Source organism: Diabrotica virgifera, chromosome 3 (genome assembly GCF_917563875.1).
Source record: "Diabrotica virgifera virgifera chromosome 3, PGI_DIABVI_V3a".
Lineage (NCBI taxonomy): Eukaryota > Metazoa > Arthropoda > Insecta > Coleoptera > Chrysomelidae > Diabrotica > Diabrotica virgifera.
In genome coordinates, this window is record NC_065445.1 from 74,513,845 (window position 1) to 74,528,933 (window position 15,089).

Genomic DNA, 15,089 nt, shown 5'->3' on the forward strand with positions numbered 1-15,089 from the left:
GTCAGAAGAATCTAAAGAAAACTATGATATTGATGAAATGGAAGAACCTTCTCGATCTTCTGGGAGTGAGTATCTACCTTCAAGCGATGATGAGGAAAATGAAGAATTTCCGCTTATACGTTATGAAAGAATTAGTAAAGCTGAAGGTAAAGGTACCAAAAAAACAAAAAAATATATAAGCAACAATTATTCTTACCAGTCTAATGAAATATCCACAACTACTACCTTGCTTGATCAAAATTTAAAACCAAAAGAAGAAAGCTTTGAATTAGAAACTACAAGTAAGCACGTAGACCCTTTTATAGTTAACTTCGGTAAATTTGTAGGACCCTCTCATGTTAAAGTTGAGTCACACTTCAGTCGTTCACAAGACAAAAAAACAACATGTCCGTATTGCTTGGACGATGTAACCCATTTTGCACGACACTTGATTAGAAGACATTGTGATCAAGGTGCTGTTAAGGAATTTTCGTCATTTCCTCCAAATTACCACAAAAGAAAATTATTGTTAGATGCTATTCGCCGTCAGGGAAATTTTGTTAGTTCCTTATCAACTAATAATATAAGACCTGTACGAAGACCCAAGGAAGCTGAAGATGTAGATACATCATTATTTGTTTCTTGCCCCGATTGCATGGGATTCTTTAGAAGAACTTATTTAAGAAGACATAGAAAGCAATGTCCTGCCAGATCTAAATGTAAAACTGTCAAACGTGAAAATCATTTATCTTTATCACAAGTATTCACTGTATGTTCAGGTGTACACGGTGATTTTCTTGCTTCTTTGCGTTTAAAAAAAGAAGTTTTTCCAATTATGCGAAGTGACGAGATTTCAAGAACTGCTATGAAAGATATGCTCATTTGCTCATATGCTGAAAGCTTGCTAAGAAAGCACAAGCGTGCTCAAATAAGAAATGTTATCTCAAATAAAATGAGAGAATTGGGACGACTTCTTATAAGTTTGAGAAATACAACTGGAATTCAACTACTATTTGATGCTTTGAAACCACAGTTTTTTGATAATATTGTCGGAGCTGTAAAAGTTATTAGCGGATATTGTGAAGAAACCAAAACCTTTCAAGCGAGCAGTTTGGCACTACACATGGGGACCACGCTTAAACAAGTTTGTGACATAGCTACAAAGAATGTCCTATTATAATCTGTACTACTGCCGAAGAAAGTCTTAAAGACATTAAGCGTTTAAAAAATCTTATTGAAAACCATTGGACATCTGAGATTTCAAGCCTTGCACTGAAAAATTTAAAGGAAAATAATTATGTTTCTCCAAAATTGTTGCCATTGACCCAAGATGTTATAAAATTCCAAACTTTTGTAATGAACGAAGCCCATGAAGCTTCAGATGCATTGAAGAAGAATATCCACATTAAGTTGAACTATCGAAAGCTGATCGAGTCTGTGTTAGCATTGACATTATTAATAAATAGAAAGCGCATTGGGGAAATTCAGTACCTAAAAACCGAGACTTATAATTCAACAGTCAGTGAAAACCAGCAAACCGAGTTTCTAGATTGTCTTTCAAAAACTGAACAAACTTTGTGCAAGAATTACAAAAGAGTAGTGACCGGTGGAAAAGGAAGCAGACCTGTTGCAATTTTATTTCCACCGGACCTTCAGAAATTCATTGAACTTCTTCTAAGTTTCCGAAGTATTTGTGTGACTCCGACAAATCCGTATTTATTTGGTAATCCTAACACAGAGCTGTGGTTGAGTGGCTATCATATTGTGAAAAAGCTGGCGACAAAAGCTGATGTTTCGGATACAACTCTGTTTACATCAACCCGTTTAAGAAAACAAATTGCCACATTATTGCAAGCAATCAATATTAAGGATGACGAAATGGAACAGTTTGCTACTTTCATGGGACACACCAAAAAAACACATGAATCGTATTATAGGTAATTATAAATTCAATTTTTTTATCATTTTTATCAACGACCATTTAAAAACTACATTCACTTGTGTTTTATCAAGTATAATGATGAACTTTATTTAGTCGTGAATAATGAATCATAATTCACAGGTCATAAATAAATGACAATTTGAGTTTATTTATATAAAAATACAACAACTTACATCTGAAGAAAAAATAAAAAACTTCTTACACCGTAGGGGATCGAACCTATATGTTTAGAATAGTATTTGGGGTTTAAAATCTTAATTTCATTGCTTTTGTTCCAATTAAACAAGTTACACCAAAATCAAGTAGTATCTACTACATTTTTGATTTAAAAAAATTCATGTGTAGTACAAAAACGTTTTCATTTTGCTTTATTTATTTAAAAACCGTGCTTATTACCTATTTTTTGTGGCACTGTCCATATTTCGCATACATTTTTAATGGGAAAGTTCTGTTTTCCAATCCTCTTTTAAAAAACAGAAACTAAAGGTCAGTCTACTTGGCTACATACTCAAATGTACGTACTTCTGATACTTTAACTAGTTCTGTCTCGTAGGCTTCCTCAAGACTTGTATCAGACAGCAAAAGTTGCCAAATTACTTATCGCTGTTAATAGTGGACAAGTAGCAAAGTATAAAGGAAAATCCCTTGACGAAATAACTTTGTCAGACAATGAATCATTGCTGGATGAGACTGAAGCAGGAAAACCTTTATTTCATGGTAAGAAATTCATAATTATTTATTTTCTTTTAAGGTACCAGAATGAAGGAAACTTTTTTATGACAATAAAGTTTTTTGTAAAATCAACAACATAAATTCCAATACCGTAAAAGTGAATATTTTGTTTGAAAATTAATAGGTTAATGAAATCGTTTGTTATTTGCTGTCATTAGAACACGAAGTACTGCGCCAAATTCATTACTGTAATATTGATTCGGAACACAAACAATAGTGCAATGAAAATTTTTAAATTTCAGTTTATTTTCAAAATTCGCCCCGTTAAAAAAATATAGATGCTTAAATTTTCAGTTAATACGTTAACTAGTATCTACGAAATATGGAGGAATTTAAAACATGCTTTACTCACCACGTAACTTTAGCAAATCAGGTTGATATTTCATTAGGATTACTAGAAAAAATTAATATATGCAGGCATGAAGATTTAATATATATATTGTTTTTAGATCAAAATATTAATGAAAATGAAATAGAAGAGACGTGGGAACAGCAATTCGGAGAACAAGCAATGAAAAATGCGGTATTAGGTAATTATCTATTTTTCCTTATCCAGAACTAAGAATTTAAAGAACGTGGAATGAAAGATAAACTGTTATGTTTTAGATGAAAGGGAAAATAGTATAAAAAAAGGAAAGCGAGGAAAGTGGAATTCAGAGCAAAAAAATGTATTGAAAACAGCGTTCAAAGATCACATAAAAAACAAAAAAGCTCCGAGAAAAGAAGAAACCGAGTTGATAATGAAAAAACATAAAGATTTATTCAAGGATAAGACGTGGGCCACAGTGAAAGCTTTTGTTTATAACTGTTATAAAGGTTAAACAATTGCTAATTTACTTTAAATATTTTAGACTTGCACTGCGCTAGTATAAACGTTTAATTTTATTTCAATGTTTAATAATTATTTTAGTCATTCTCAGCATTAATTATAAATAAGATAAAATGTAAAATAGCTTTAACCAAATATTTAATGAAGTACTCGTATTTACTTTTGTACTTTTTTTTTCTTGCAGCTGTTTGTATTTTCAGTTTAAATTTTTTTCCATAATTCGAAATATAATATTTTATTTATTATTTTGTATTATTTTCTGGTTTTTCAGACATTTTTTTTTAAATCTGTAATACCTGTTGCAGGAAATTTACTCAATGAAATCGAGTAAAGAAATATCTAACAATACATATAGGTATAGGGTGTTTTATTATAAAACAATGTATTTGTTTTATTTTATACTAAATACTGTATCAAATTTTGTTTTCAAGATGAAAAGAAGGAGAACTTTATATTTCACCAATACTGTCGATTTTTCCAAGGTGGGTATTACCCACTCGTGTCCCTGAGAAGCTACACCGATGTTTGTGTTCTTTATTGAATTAGGCACTCTGTATAGTATTCTTAAGATTGATTATCTTTATATATGTGTGTCGTTCTTACTTCTAACAATTGTGATTTACGCCCAATGGTATATATGTGAAAATAAATTTCACGCACGTTTTCAAGCCCAGCGGCGTTGTCAAATGTCGGGCTTCATAGCGATTTATTTAAATATAATAGTTAAAATGTATAAAACTTATACACGAAAGCGCCCCCTACCGCATGATTTTGGAAACTTTTTGTATAAGTGTATGTATAAGCTGTACGTTGTGAAGCCTTCGCAAAAATTTGTCCAGTTGGGTAAGAAAGTAAGGGGAATCCAATGGTTGTTAGATACTCGGGCGACGTTTCGAAACCCGCAGTCGGGCTCCAAAAGGTAGTTGCGGGCTTGTAAACGTTCAAAATATATCTTGTACGGGCCTGTATAAGAGCGTTTATATGTGTATATATATATATATATATATATATATATATATATATATATATATATATATATATATATAAAACAGATGAAATAGAGAATGTGGAAAAATCCCCTTACGAACAATTCACACATCCACCATTTCGGGTTGGGAAAAATTTTTTGAATAGAATCAAAGATCCAAACACCAGTTCTTAGAAATGTGTTTCGTCCTCTTCAACCTCTCTGGGCTTATCAATAAAGATGAGAGGTTGAATATCTTTAGACACATTATATATATATATATATATATATATATATATATATATATATATATATATATATATATATATATATTTACTCCCAGCGTATGAAGTGAGCCACATATCAAAAGAAACTGCGGTTGAAGTGAGGTCCTGTACAAAGTGAGGTCCAGTATACGGACCTCACTTAGTCAATCAATGTAAGACTTTTTCGTAGACATGTACTGATAGCAAACACTGTTTTTTTACAAAAAAAAGTGGGACCTCACTTTGTATGGTCCACATCAATTTTTAGTTCAGAGATTTTCCGCATAGAGGCGCTGACTTTGGCGTATATTTTCTAACCATGTATATTCTATGCCCTGTTGAATAACTTACGATACACATAGTGAGGACCATACAACTGGCAACATCTGTTCAACCAATCTTTAAAACAGTGGATCGTCAATCGTCGCATAAATTCAAACAGTACAAAAATGTTTAATACTTTAATCCTTTTTGAGAGCGTAGGCGCAAAATTTCGGTCGAGTTCTTTTTAAACGCATTTATTTTTTTTCGAATCCTGAGATAACTAATAGGTATTTTTAAAATATTTAAACGCAAAATAGAAGACTACATTATTCCCGAGGGCAGAAAGTCCCTTATAATGAACAAAAAGTTTCTTTTGTAATATATATTTAAAATTAAAAATCAGGCTATTTTTTTTCACCCCTGTGACTTATTAAAATAAATATTATAGAAGTTCTCAAGGACTTTCGACCATGGATAATACAGTAATATTTCTTTCTGCGTTTAAATTTTTTAAAAATACTTAAGGTTTTCTCAGTATTCGAAAAAAATGAACGCATTTAAAAATAATTCGAGCGAAATTTTTGCGCATATGCTCTCAGAAAGGCTTAAAATACTATAAATTTTTGTAATCAGTATTTCAATAGTTATTTATGATAATAAGTGTTAAAAGTACACGTTTAAGGCACGCATGTGAAAGTTTGCAGAATGAGCGACAGCGAGTTCTGCAATTCACATGAGTGCCTTAAAAATGCACTTTTTAACACGCATATCATGCAATATTTTTTCTACAAACGTAATTACAGGACAATATCTACAAAAACTTTTACTTAAACTTGACTGACATTCCATTTTTATATTTTTTTGACATTACATCAAAATTGCCTATACGATCAATACGAATTGCAGTGCCATAAAAATTTTAAAGCACTAGTGCCTTAAAGCAGCGCCGGATAAAGGGGCGGGCGAGCCGGGCGACCGCCCGGGGCGCCAGAATTTGGGGGCGCCAAATTTTGAGAGACGCTGATATATAAATATAATATTTACCCCCCTCCGTGGCTCAGTGGTAAGAGCGCCTGCCTTTGGATCGAAAAAATCCGAAAGGTTGTGGGTTCGAATCTCACCAGGGTCGGAAATTTTTCATTTATTATAAATTAATAAATGAATATAGTTTCTGTCCTCGTGGGATCGGTTCTCACCGGAGGGACCGCAGACGTTCGGATACAATTAGCGTCTCTTTGCAAAGACAATGACGTCGACATTGCAAAGTAACAAGCCACTTACTCAACACCCACACTACTTACACATGACACTAGGTACCTAACTGTTCAAAATTACCGTACCTACCATGCCAATGGCCATTAGTTGTCGAGGCATTAGCTAAACAAAAAAAAAATAATATTTTTTACATTCACTATTTTTTTGGACTTTATAGATTATCTTTGGGCTAAGATTACTCCTAAGACAATTAATATTAAATAATTGTAACAATAAGAAAACTATTTCTAGCTCACAAAAATTCTCTAATAAAAATAATGCAACCTAAAAACTGTTATGGCTTTTAAAGGTCATTTTTGTCAGGTAATACATATCACTTTTATGGTATTACAATGTTATACATACATACTTAAAATACACGAAGATCAGATTTACGAAGTATCAACAAATTTATGAATAGTCAGTGATATTATTATACTGCTACTTGTCATTATAGCCTCAATGGTTAGATATTTTTGTCTTCCTGTTCTGTAAACTTTGCTTTATCAACATTGTCGTGTGTCCGTGGGTGTGTAATTTGAAATAAAAAAAAACAAACCAGGTATATCTATATGAATTAGAATTGACAAGTTCTTTTTCATAATATGAATATATAGAAATTTATTTCGAATACTTTGTACGCGTTAAGATGTTTCACTTTTTGCATAAAAACGGCACGAACGACGTATGAAAAAAAGGAATAATAGATTTTTGTATATATCATAAATTGAACGAGTAATTCCAAAATGATTTGTTATTTGAAATATCTCAGTGGCGTACTATGTTTTTCTTTAAAAAAATTCACACCATTTCAACAGTAGATATAAAATTATTAATTTTATGTCAAAAAATACGCAATAATTACCTCTTAAAACACATCAAATTTCATTTGCATATCTGAACCGGTTTTAGAACAATAAAGAAATCGTCAGTTTGTAAGAAAAATGTCAACACCCCATATCTCGGAAACGAAGTATTTGCTGACATAGGCTTATAGAGCAAACTGTCATTATTTTTTCATATAGAATTACCCTTTAAAGTTTGTTGCATTTATTTAGAAACATCCTGTTTTTTCTTGACCACCCTGGATTTCCATAGTTTTTCCTGTATTATTTCACTTGACCGTTATTTTCAGTTCTTTCTGTTTTTCCAGTCCTGCAGGTTTCTTTTCTAATATTGCTTCGTCCATTTTATCTCTAAAAGATTTTCGGGGTCTGTCTCTCTTCCTTCTTCCTATCGGGCTCCAATCTGTTATTCTGTTTATCAACGATTTTGGTCTGCTCTTCTGCCATGTCCGTACCAGGTTAATCTCTTTTGTTCTATGTTGTCTATTATCCCTTGAATTCATTACCATTATTTTCTTAATCTCTATGTTATTTATTCTATCCCTTCTACAGCTTCTACTTAGGTATTCGATCTCTGTTGCTCTTATTTTGCATTTGGTTTTCGTATTTTTTATTCAATTTTCACACCTGTGGGGGCCTCTAAAGATTTACCCAATCTAAACAAACCCCCGAGATTCGAGTTTAAATAAAAGACTTTGTACTTTTACTTTCTATAATCAGCTTTAAGATAACAGCTTGCAAAATTATTGAATGACGAAAAATTAACCGTATATCTCTAAAATGGATAAGTTCTAACACACCGCGTATAATTAAAAATGTTAGTAAATACCATAATCCGGAATGTCAAACGTGCATTACAGTATTTCTTGTCGAACCTATTATTACCACTACACGATATCTTAAAAAGGTTCCCTATTTACCGGCGATGAACCCCGGAAATCTTCTGTGAATACTAAAATGTGTTTTTTATTACGCGGCTCGGAAAATCTCGATCGCCCGTATCTTGACTTATCAATTCACATTTCAACACTGAAAACTATTTACGACGCTCTCATTCTGAAATTCTTGTTACGAACATATATGTGTCAAAGATCGTCAAACTTAGCATGACGTGATTTCTTCGAAGTAGATAAATATTATCAAAAGAAAACGTATATGTCTGAGCAGAAGAATGTGTCTATTCAGGGTTTTTGAAACGCCTAATATTATAACGATTTTTGAATACAGGGTGGTGCTTTAAACCAGACAACAATTAATTAAATATCTAAATGGCTCGAACATTCTCCCACCTGAGACATTCTCTTTTGTTACACAAAATGAACATGGCTCACAAAATTAACAGAGACATCAAAATACCATGATCATCAAACAACAGTAGCATAACATAAAATACAAAAATAAAAACCGAGTCTACCTCGTATACCGCAGCGGGGTCTTGACTTCACGTCCACTCCGCGTTACACTTATTTTCGCTTCGGGTACTCTGCTCTTAGGCACTCCCGGCTCCGCGACACTCTCGGCCATAGCAACTCCCGCACTTTCGCACACATTCTCTGAAGGCGGTCCCTGGCTGTTGCTCGACTCCACACTGATCTGTCGTCACCTGGCATCTGAACCCAATCTGTTGGGCATCCAATGGGTAGAAACGCTGAATGGGTCTGAGAAACTGTCCTGTATCTATAGCAATCTTCTCAAAGCCCCCTCGACGAAACGCGTTCTCGGTACCGACAAAGTTAGTCCCATTGTCACTGGCTATAGTCTTCGACCGACCTCGTCTGGCAATAAAGTATTTGGTAAAGTCTACACCCGTCGTCTCGAATGCTATCGCGTCCCGGACATGATCTATTATCAACAGTGTCGCACTCACCCCAAACGACCCGGTATTATGTCTTTTGCAGACGACGCACTTGGAAATCGCGGATTCTATAGCGCGACGACCACCTAAAATCCAATATCGTTCGCGCACGATAGCCATCAGTCCTTGTGTTCCGACATGACACGACTTGACATGTTCGCGAAATAGTAGGCTATTCACTATAAAATGCTTGGCTGGCAAAACTACTGGAAAACGAAAATATTCATCGTCGTTTCTATTACTGATGCGAGACTTCAATCGAATCAAACCACTCTTGTCTTTGAAGGCTCCCATTCCACACAATTTTTTATCGTTTTCGTCCGAAAACGTCTCTTTTTGTACTAGCTTGAGTACCAATGTTTCAGCTTTATCAAGCTCCTCAAGGGTTAACTCTCCCTTTTGTTTGTCGTCCTTATTTCTAGCATTATTGGTAAATCGACAAATCCATGCGCACATGCGCAATGTCTTCAGATACTGAGAAAAGTAATTAAGATGCCAATCAGCTAAGGTCATACCATCTTTCTCACGGTTAACAAGGACCGTAACTAGCTTTTTCTTTTTCTCCTTGTTAATCTCTTCCTCATCACAGCTGTGATTGTTTCGAGGCCAAAATGATGGATCTTCATAAAGCCATTGCGGACCCTCCCACCATTTGGACTCTAGCAACTGTTCAAACACGCGCTGCGCTTGTGAGAGTATGACTCTTTTAGTTATAGGTTTTTCAAGAGGTAGATCTGTATCTTCATCCTCTTGTCGTAGACACAAGGTGTCATCTATCTTGTTCCATTTTATTCCCAAGACTTGGGTCGAGGCATCAATAGTGTCATCGGAGGGTTGGCCTGTATACTCCCACCCTCTGAGATCAAACTTGCCTTCAGCCATTATTATATTCGACTCTTCTACAAAAATTCGCAGCTCCTGTTCCTTAGCAACACTAGTAACGCAATTGTCAACGTAAAAACTATGCGACAATTTTAAAATAGTGTCTTCCGAAACATTCAGCAGTTTTGACGCACATCTTGTTAACATCAAGGAAAAATGATGTTCTAGTGAAGCTCCTAATAAAAACGGACTACTGCTAATCCCGAATACCACACGACAGTGGCGGTACACCTTTTCTTTCCCTGCATCATCTATCCAAAGAAAACGAAGAAAATCTCTGTCAGCTTTGTGTATCCCAATCTGTAAAAAGGCTTTGCGAATATCTGAGATTACACCGATTTCTTGTCGTCTGAATCTTAATAAAATAGCAGGAATTAATTCAATCAAGTTAACCCCCTTTTCAAGGCACTGGTTTAAAGAAGGTTTGTCTTTTTCTTTCGCTGAAGCGTCAAAAACTGGTCTGATTTTTGTGGACGCGCTATTAGGCTTAATTACCGGCCTGTGAGGTAAATAATGACCTCGGTTCGGCTGGTCCTCGAACACTTCCTCAATTATATTTTCATCCAGCCATTCTTTAAATATTTGGCCGTAGGCTTCAAGATATCCATCTTTGTTTATCTTCTTCAACGTGGTATCCAGCCGTTTCTTAGCCATCTGGTAGTTACTTGGTAATGCCGGATGTCCTTCTAACCATGGCAGTCTGGTTTCATATCGTCCTGTGGAATCTGTTGCAACAGTCTCAAAGAAAAGTTGCTTTGCTGCTAGCGCTGTTTCTTCCCTTGTCTTCCTTTCAGCCGGATCATTGATACCCAAAGCATCTAACTCCCACAGTTGACTAATCGACGCGTTGCTAATAAAAAGTGAAACCGTTGTCGCGGTGCGATTGTCCTGTTGATCTAAAGGTATCTTTCCCATCAAAGTCCAGCCCAATAAGGTTTCTACAGCTACCAGTCCACATCCTAAAATATGTCTTCTTCCGGTATAGAGTTTTCCTGCAATATCTGCACCTATTAAAACCTCTATAGGAGATGTATCACCGGAATCTGTTATCTCTATATTCAGCTTCTTCAGTTCTTCCATCCAGGGACCATTAAATACGGAAGAAATATCGCTACAAATTACGGGCTGATCTAGTGCTTCAAATGTGCAACTGTAGTTATTATAACTCAAGTTAACGTCATAACAATCATGTTTTTGTGCTAGTTCGCTACCTCCAAATAATCCATGTACAAGGTTAATCTGTCGTTTACATGGATAATCTAATAATCTAGCAGTGGACCTCAGAATATACGTCTTTTGAGATCCGGTATCTATTAAGGCGCGTACAACTCGCGTCTTGCCTAAGTGGTTCATTTTGACGCGCAAAGTTTGCAAAAAAACATTAGTAGTAGCACTATTGGCCAAGGACTGATTTATTTTCGGCACAGCTTGACCATCATTCTCTATCTTATTTTCCTCTTCCTTTTTTGCCTTGCCCATCGAAAATTCTCTGCACATTAGGGGCACATGTGGTTTATGACAAAGTAAGCAACTTAATTGACCACGGCATCTTCGAGATTGGTGTCCAATTTTCAAACAGCGGAAGCAAGCACCTTTCTCTGTCAAAATATTCACTCTTTGGTCGTAAGTCAACTTCTGAGCCTTGAAGCATTGACTGCTTTCGTGTGCATTTTCGCAAAATACACATCTATGATTTGTACTATGGGAATTCACCAAACCCATCGCCGAAGGAAACTGGGGTTCTTCCTCTTCAGGCATCCTCTTTTTCGGACCATTACGTTTAGAATTCCCAGACTTAGTACCTGATACGCCAAAGCCTTCGATCGCTAAAGAAACATGCTGTTCATTGTCGACTTCATTTTTCAAGAATTGCATTAAGCTTTTGAGTCGATTTTCTATGGTGGAAATACCGGCACTATTAATAGACGTTTGTGACCCAACATCTTCCGGAAATCTTTGCCATATCCTTAATAAATCCGCGGGTAGACACGATTCGACCAAAGGAAATAACATAGCCGCGTATTTATCCGATTTAATACCTAGTGTCTCCAAAGCCCTTAACTGAGTCTCTAACCTATCATACAATAAAGAAATGTCTAATTTATTGCCAGACGAAGTATTATTTATTACCAATTTGAGCAATTCCCGAACATATACCTCGATCTGCAAATCGTCGCGGCCAAAACGCGAAATTAGACAGTCTATAATCTTAGTGTAATTATCTCCAGTCGCGGGAAAACTATCAACTAGTTGCCTTGCCCTACTGCCCGGTACAGTAGCTTGAACTAAATACTCGACTTTATCGCTTAAGTCTATGTCTGAATCATGATGTATTTTTTGAAATTGTGACCAAAAGGGCAACCAGCTTTTAATGTTCCCATCGTACTTCTTGAATTCTAGCATAGGTAATTTGAATTTACGCTTACCTTGTAGGCTCCCTGTGCTCTTACCAGTTGTCCCAGAGGCCACCTCATCCTCCACGGACGCAGCTATCCTTGGTTGAACCCGTTCCTCGAACTGTATACTCAGGTCCGCAAACTTTCTGATGTAGCTGTCACTGTCTTCTATTTCCTTCAACATGTCTTGTTCACTGGCATCCTCGTTTAACAGGAGATCATAAATTTCTTCATCTATTCTCCTTAGATCAGTGGCGTAGCTAGGGTGGGGCGGAGGGGGCGGTCCGCCCCGGGTGTCACCCGTTCGGGGGTGACACCCGATCACAAAAGAATAAATCGTTAAAATTTGTAACTTCATTCATCTTACAATCAAAATACTATTCGATATTATTTTGTGAACACACGAAACCAAGTTTTTGTCGGACAAATTAGGTATGGACAAAAATTGGAGCCGTCGATTTGCGAATCCACTGGCGACATCACTCGCTTAAATTGGAAAATACTTAAGAATCAGTGCGGTTTGCTTCTTTGCCGTCTTCCCGACACGACGTTGCATATTCTATCTCGATTCATATCGATCAAATGACTGAAGTGATTCGATATATGAACATTGATAATAGAAAAGTCGAGGTCAAAGAGGCATTTCTAGTGTTGTTGCTGCAATTGAGGAATTATGTCATCAACAAGAAAATTTAGACACCAGAGGTGCTAGCTGCATATAACCCTATGCCCGCTGTGTGTAATTTCACATTTGTTTGCTATCTTTTTTTTTTTGAATAATGTAAGAGAAATGAATAAAAACAAAATCAATGGGAAAATACCCAGAGTAATAACATAGAAGTAATATTAAACAATAATTAACAATAATATTCAATAATAATAAACAAAACAATTAATTAAATCCGTGGATACACAAGAAAAACCAGAAATGAATACTTCGTCAAATCGAATTACAAAATAAAGGCACCGTTCCACCGTTGACGAATCAGCGACCAAAAGTGGACTTCGTATTTATGTATATTGAAGAAAAACGTGGTCATATTATAGATCAAGAAATATATTTTGCCATGAATAAATGTGAGAACTTCGATATTTCCATCGAAAAACGAATTCGATATCAAAAACGAATGGATGGTGAGTTAGCTACTGATACAGGACTCACATTTCGAACCGAACTTCAAAGGGATATGTTAAAATGTTTTGACCGATTCAATGTTAAACTCGAAACCAGAACAAAGTCCATTCATGATGTGGCTTCATCAGAGCCTATTTCACTTCAAATCGGGCCCGAGGCACTACACAATTTTCGGGCCCCTAAATATAATTTAATAATAATAATATCTAACTTTTTTAAATGTATTAATGTATTTAAGTAATAGAAATATAGTTGCACAAGAAAATAAAATTTGTATTAACAATAAATAAAATTTGATATTTAAACAATTAAACAGTGTTTAAGGGGATAGGCGCAAACTTTCGGCTTTAATGCTATTTAAATGCATTCATTTTTTTCGAAGCCTGAGAAAATTAATAAGTATTTTTGAAAAATTTAAACGCAGAATGAAAGATTACGTTACTACCGAGGGCCGAAAGTCCCTGAACTTTTTATTTATTCTAAGGGACATTCGGCCCTCGGTAATAATGTAATCTGTCATTGTGCGTCTAATTTTTTTAAATATTTATTAGTTTTTTGAGGATTCGAAAAAATGAATGCATTTAAAGAGCATTGAAGCCGAAAGTTTGCGCCTATCCACTTAATTATAACTCTTATGGTTATCATTTATCATTGCCTGTTCGTAAAATGAAAGAGTTTTGAAAATTTGTTTTGTTATTGTAATAAACATGTTTTGTTTGGTGATCTTTCCGGGCCCCATTCAAATACGGGCCCGAGGCAGGTGCCTCATGGGCCTATTGGTTAAATAGGCCCTGGGCTTCATTGTTCGAGTTTGTGCAGCCACACACTTTGTTTTTGCGAACAGTGAACAGCTGAAATTAACTGTTTCAACATTTTGTGACTTTTACCATGAAGAGGTATTAGAAACAGACCTCCTGATAGAAATACCAAGGCTCAGAAGACATTTACAAGCGGCCAATATTACAGCCCCTTAGCGGTTAGTAGAGTAGACTTTTTAAAATTCATTGTGGAATGGAATTTCATGGAATCCGTACCAAACTTAATGGTCACATTAAAATTGTTTTTTACCATTTGTGTATCAGTTGCTTCATATGAGAGAAGTTTTGGGAAGCTAAAATTAATCAAGAAGTACTTGCGAGCAACAATGACGCGAATAAGGCTAAATAACCTCGGTTTATTAACTAACGAACATAAAGCAACACAAAACAAACACATAGAAGATGTGATTTCAGAGTTTGCCGCTATTAAAGAAAAAAAATAATATTTTAATTCATTCACATAATGCAAAACGAGAAATAAAAATTATTATAATATACTATTTACTGCAATTTTATTAACTATATTTCTTAGTTTTTTCATTATTCAAAGCATACGTTTATCGGATTTTCGTTAATTTTAACAATATTTGTTATTAGAATTTGGGGTGACACCATCGATTACCGCCCCGGGTGTCACATATGCTAGCTACGCCACTGCCTTAGATCATCCATTTTCTGTCGTAATAGATCTAAGGATATTTTGATCTGTCGTACCTCACCTTTTTGGTCTTTTAATAGGTCCTCTAACTCTTTTGCTGCTTTGCTGAAAGTGGTACGAAGCACTTTGCGATGCTTTTCCTTAATATCCATTTTCACTGCAAACTAAACACACACGCTTACCGAAAAAACTAGAAGCGAAACGTGATAGAGTTCAGCGATCCTCGATACGCTTTTTCGTCACACCTCGTATGCACACACGATTAAC

At 35.3% G+C, this 15,089-nt stretch overlaps 2 protein-coding genes across 2 annotated transcripts; one reads left to right on the forward strand and one right to left on the reverse strand.

Moving 5' to 3' along the window:
• Positions 1-1,159: 1,159 nt before the first annotated feature.
• LOC126881140 (uncharacterized) lies at positions 1,160-3,591 on the forward strand. The gene is made up of 2 exons (XM_050645209.1): positions 1,160-1,916; positions 2,475-3,591. The coding sequence occupies exons 1-2, from the start codon at positions 1,336-1,338 to the stop codon at positions 2,731-2,733; spliced, it is 840 nt and encodes a 279-aa protein (XP_050501166.1). The 5' UTR covers positions 1,160-1,335; the 3' UTR covers positions 2,734-3,591.
• LOC126882511 (uncharacterized) lies at positions 3,023-12,395 on the reverse strand. The gene is made up of 2 exons (XM_050647477.1): positions 9,583-12,395; positions 3,023-3,047 (listed from the first exon to the last, which is right to left on the reverse strand). The coding sequence occupies exons 1-2, from the start codon at positions 12,393-12,395 to the stop codon at positions 3,023-3,025; spliced, it is 2,838 nt and encodes a 945-aa protein (XP_050503434.1).
• Positions 12,396-15,089: the final 2,694 nt, after the last annotated feature.

What these genes read in the sequence shown, in the direction of transcription:
- LOC126881140 (XM_050645209.1), top strand. Translation starts at nt 1,336, where the DNA reads ATGAACGAAGCCCATGAAGCTTCAGATGCATTGAAGAAGAATATCCAC. An exon ending in ACACATGAATCGTATTATAG is followed by an intron (nt 1,917 to 2,474) that starts GTAATTATAAAT and finishes TCTGTCTCGTAG; the next exon opens with GCTTCCTCAAGACTTGTATC.
- LOC126882511 (XM_050647477.1), bottom strand. Translation starts at nt 12,395, where the DNA reads ATGTTGAAGGAAATAGAAGACAGTGACAGCTACATCAGAAAGTTTGCG. An exon ending in CAGTTGCTAGAGTCCAAATG is followed by an intron (nt 3,048 to 9,582) that starts GTGGGAGGGTCC and finishes AATTTTTTCTAG; the next exon opens with TAATCCTAATGAAATATCAA.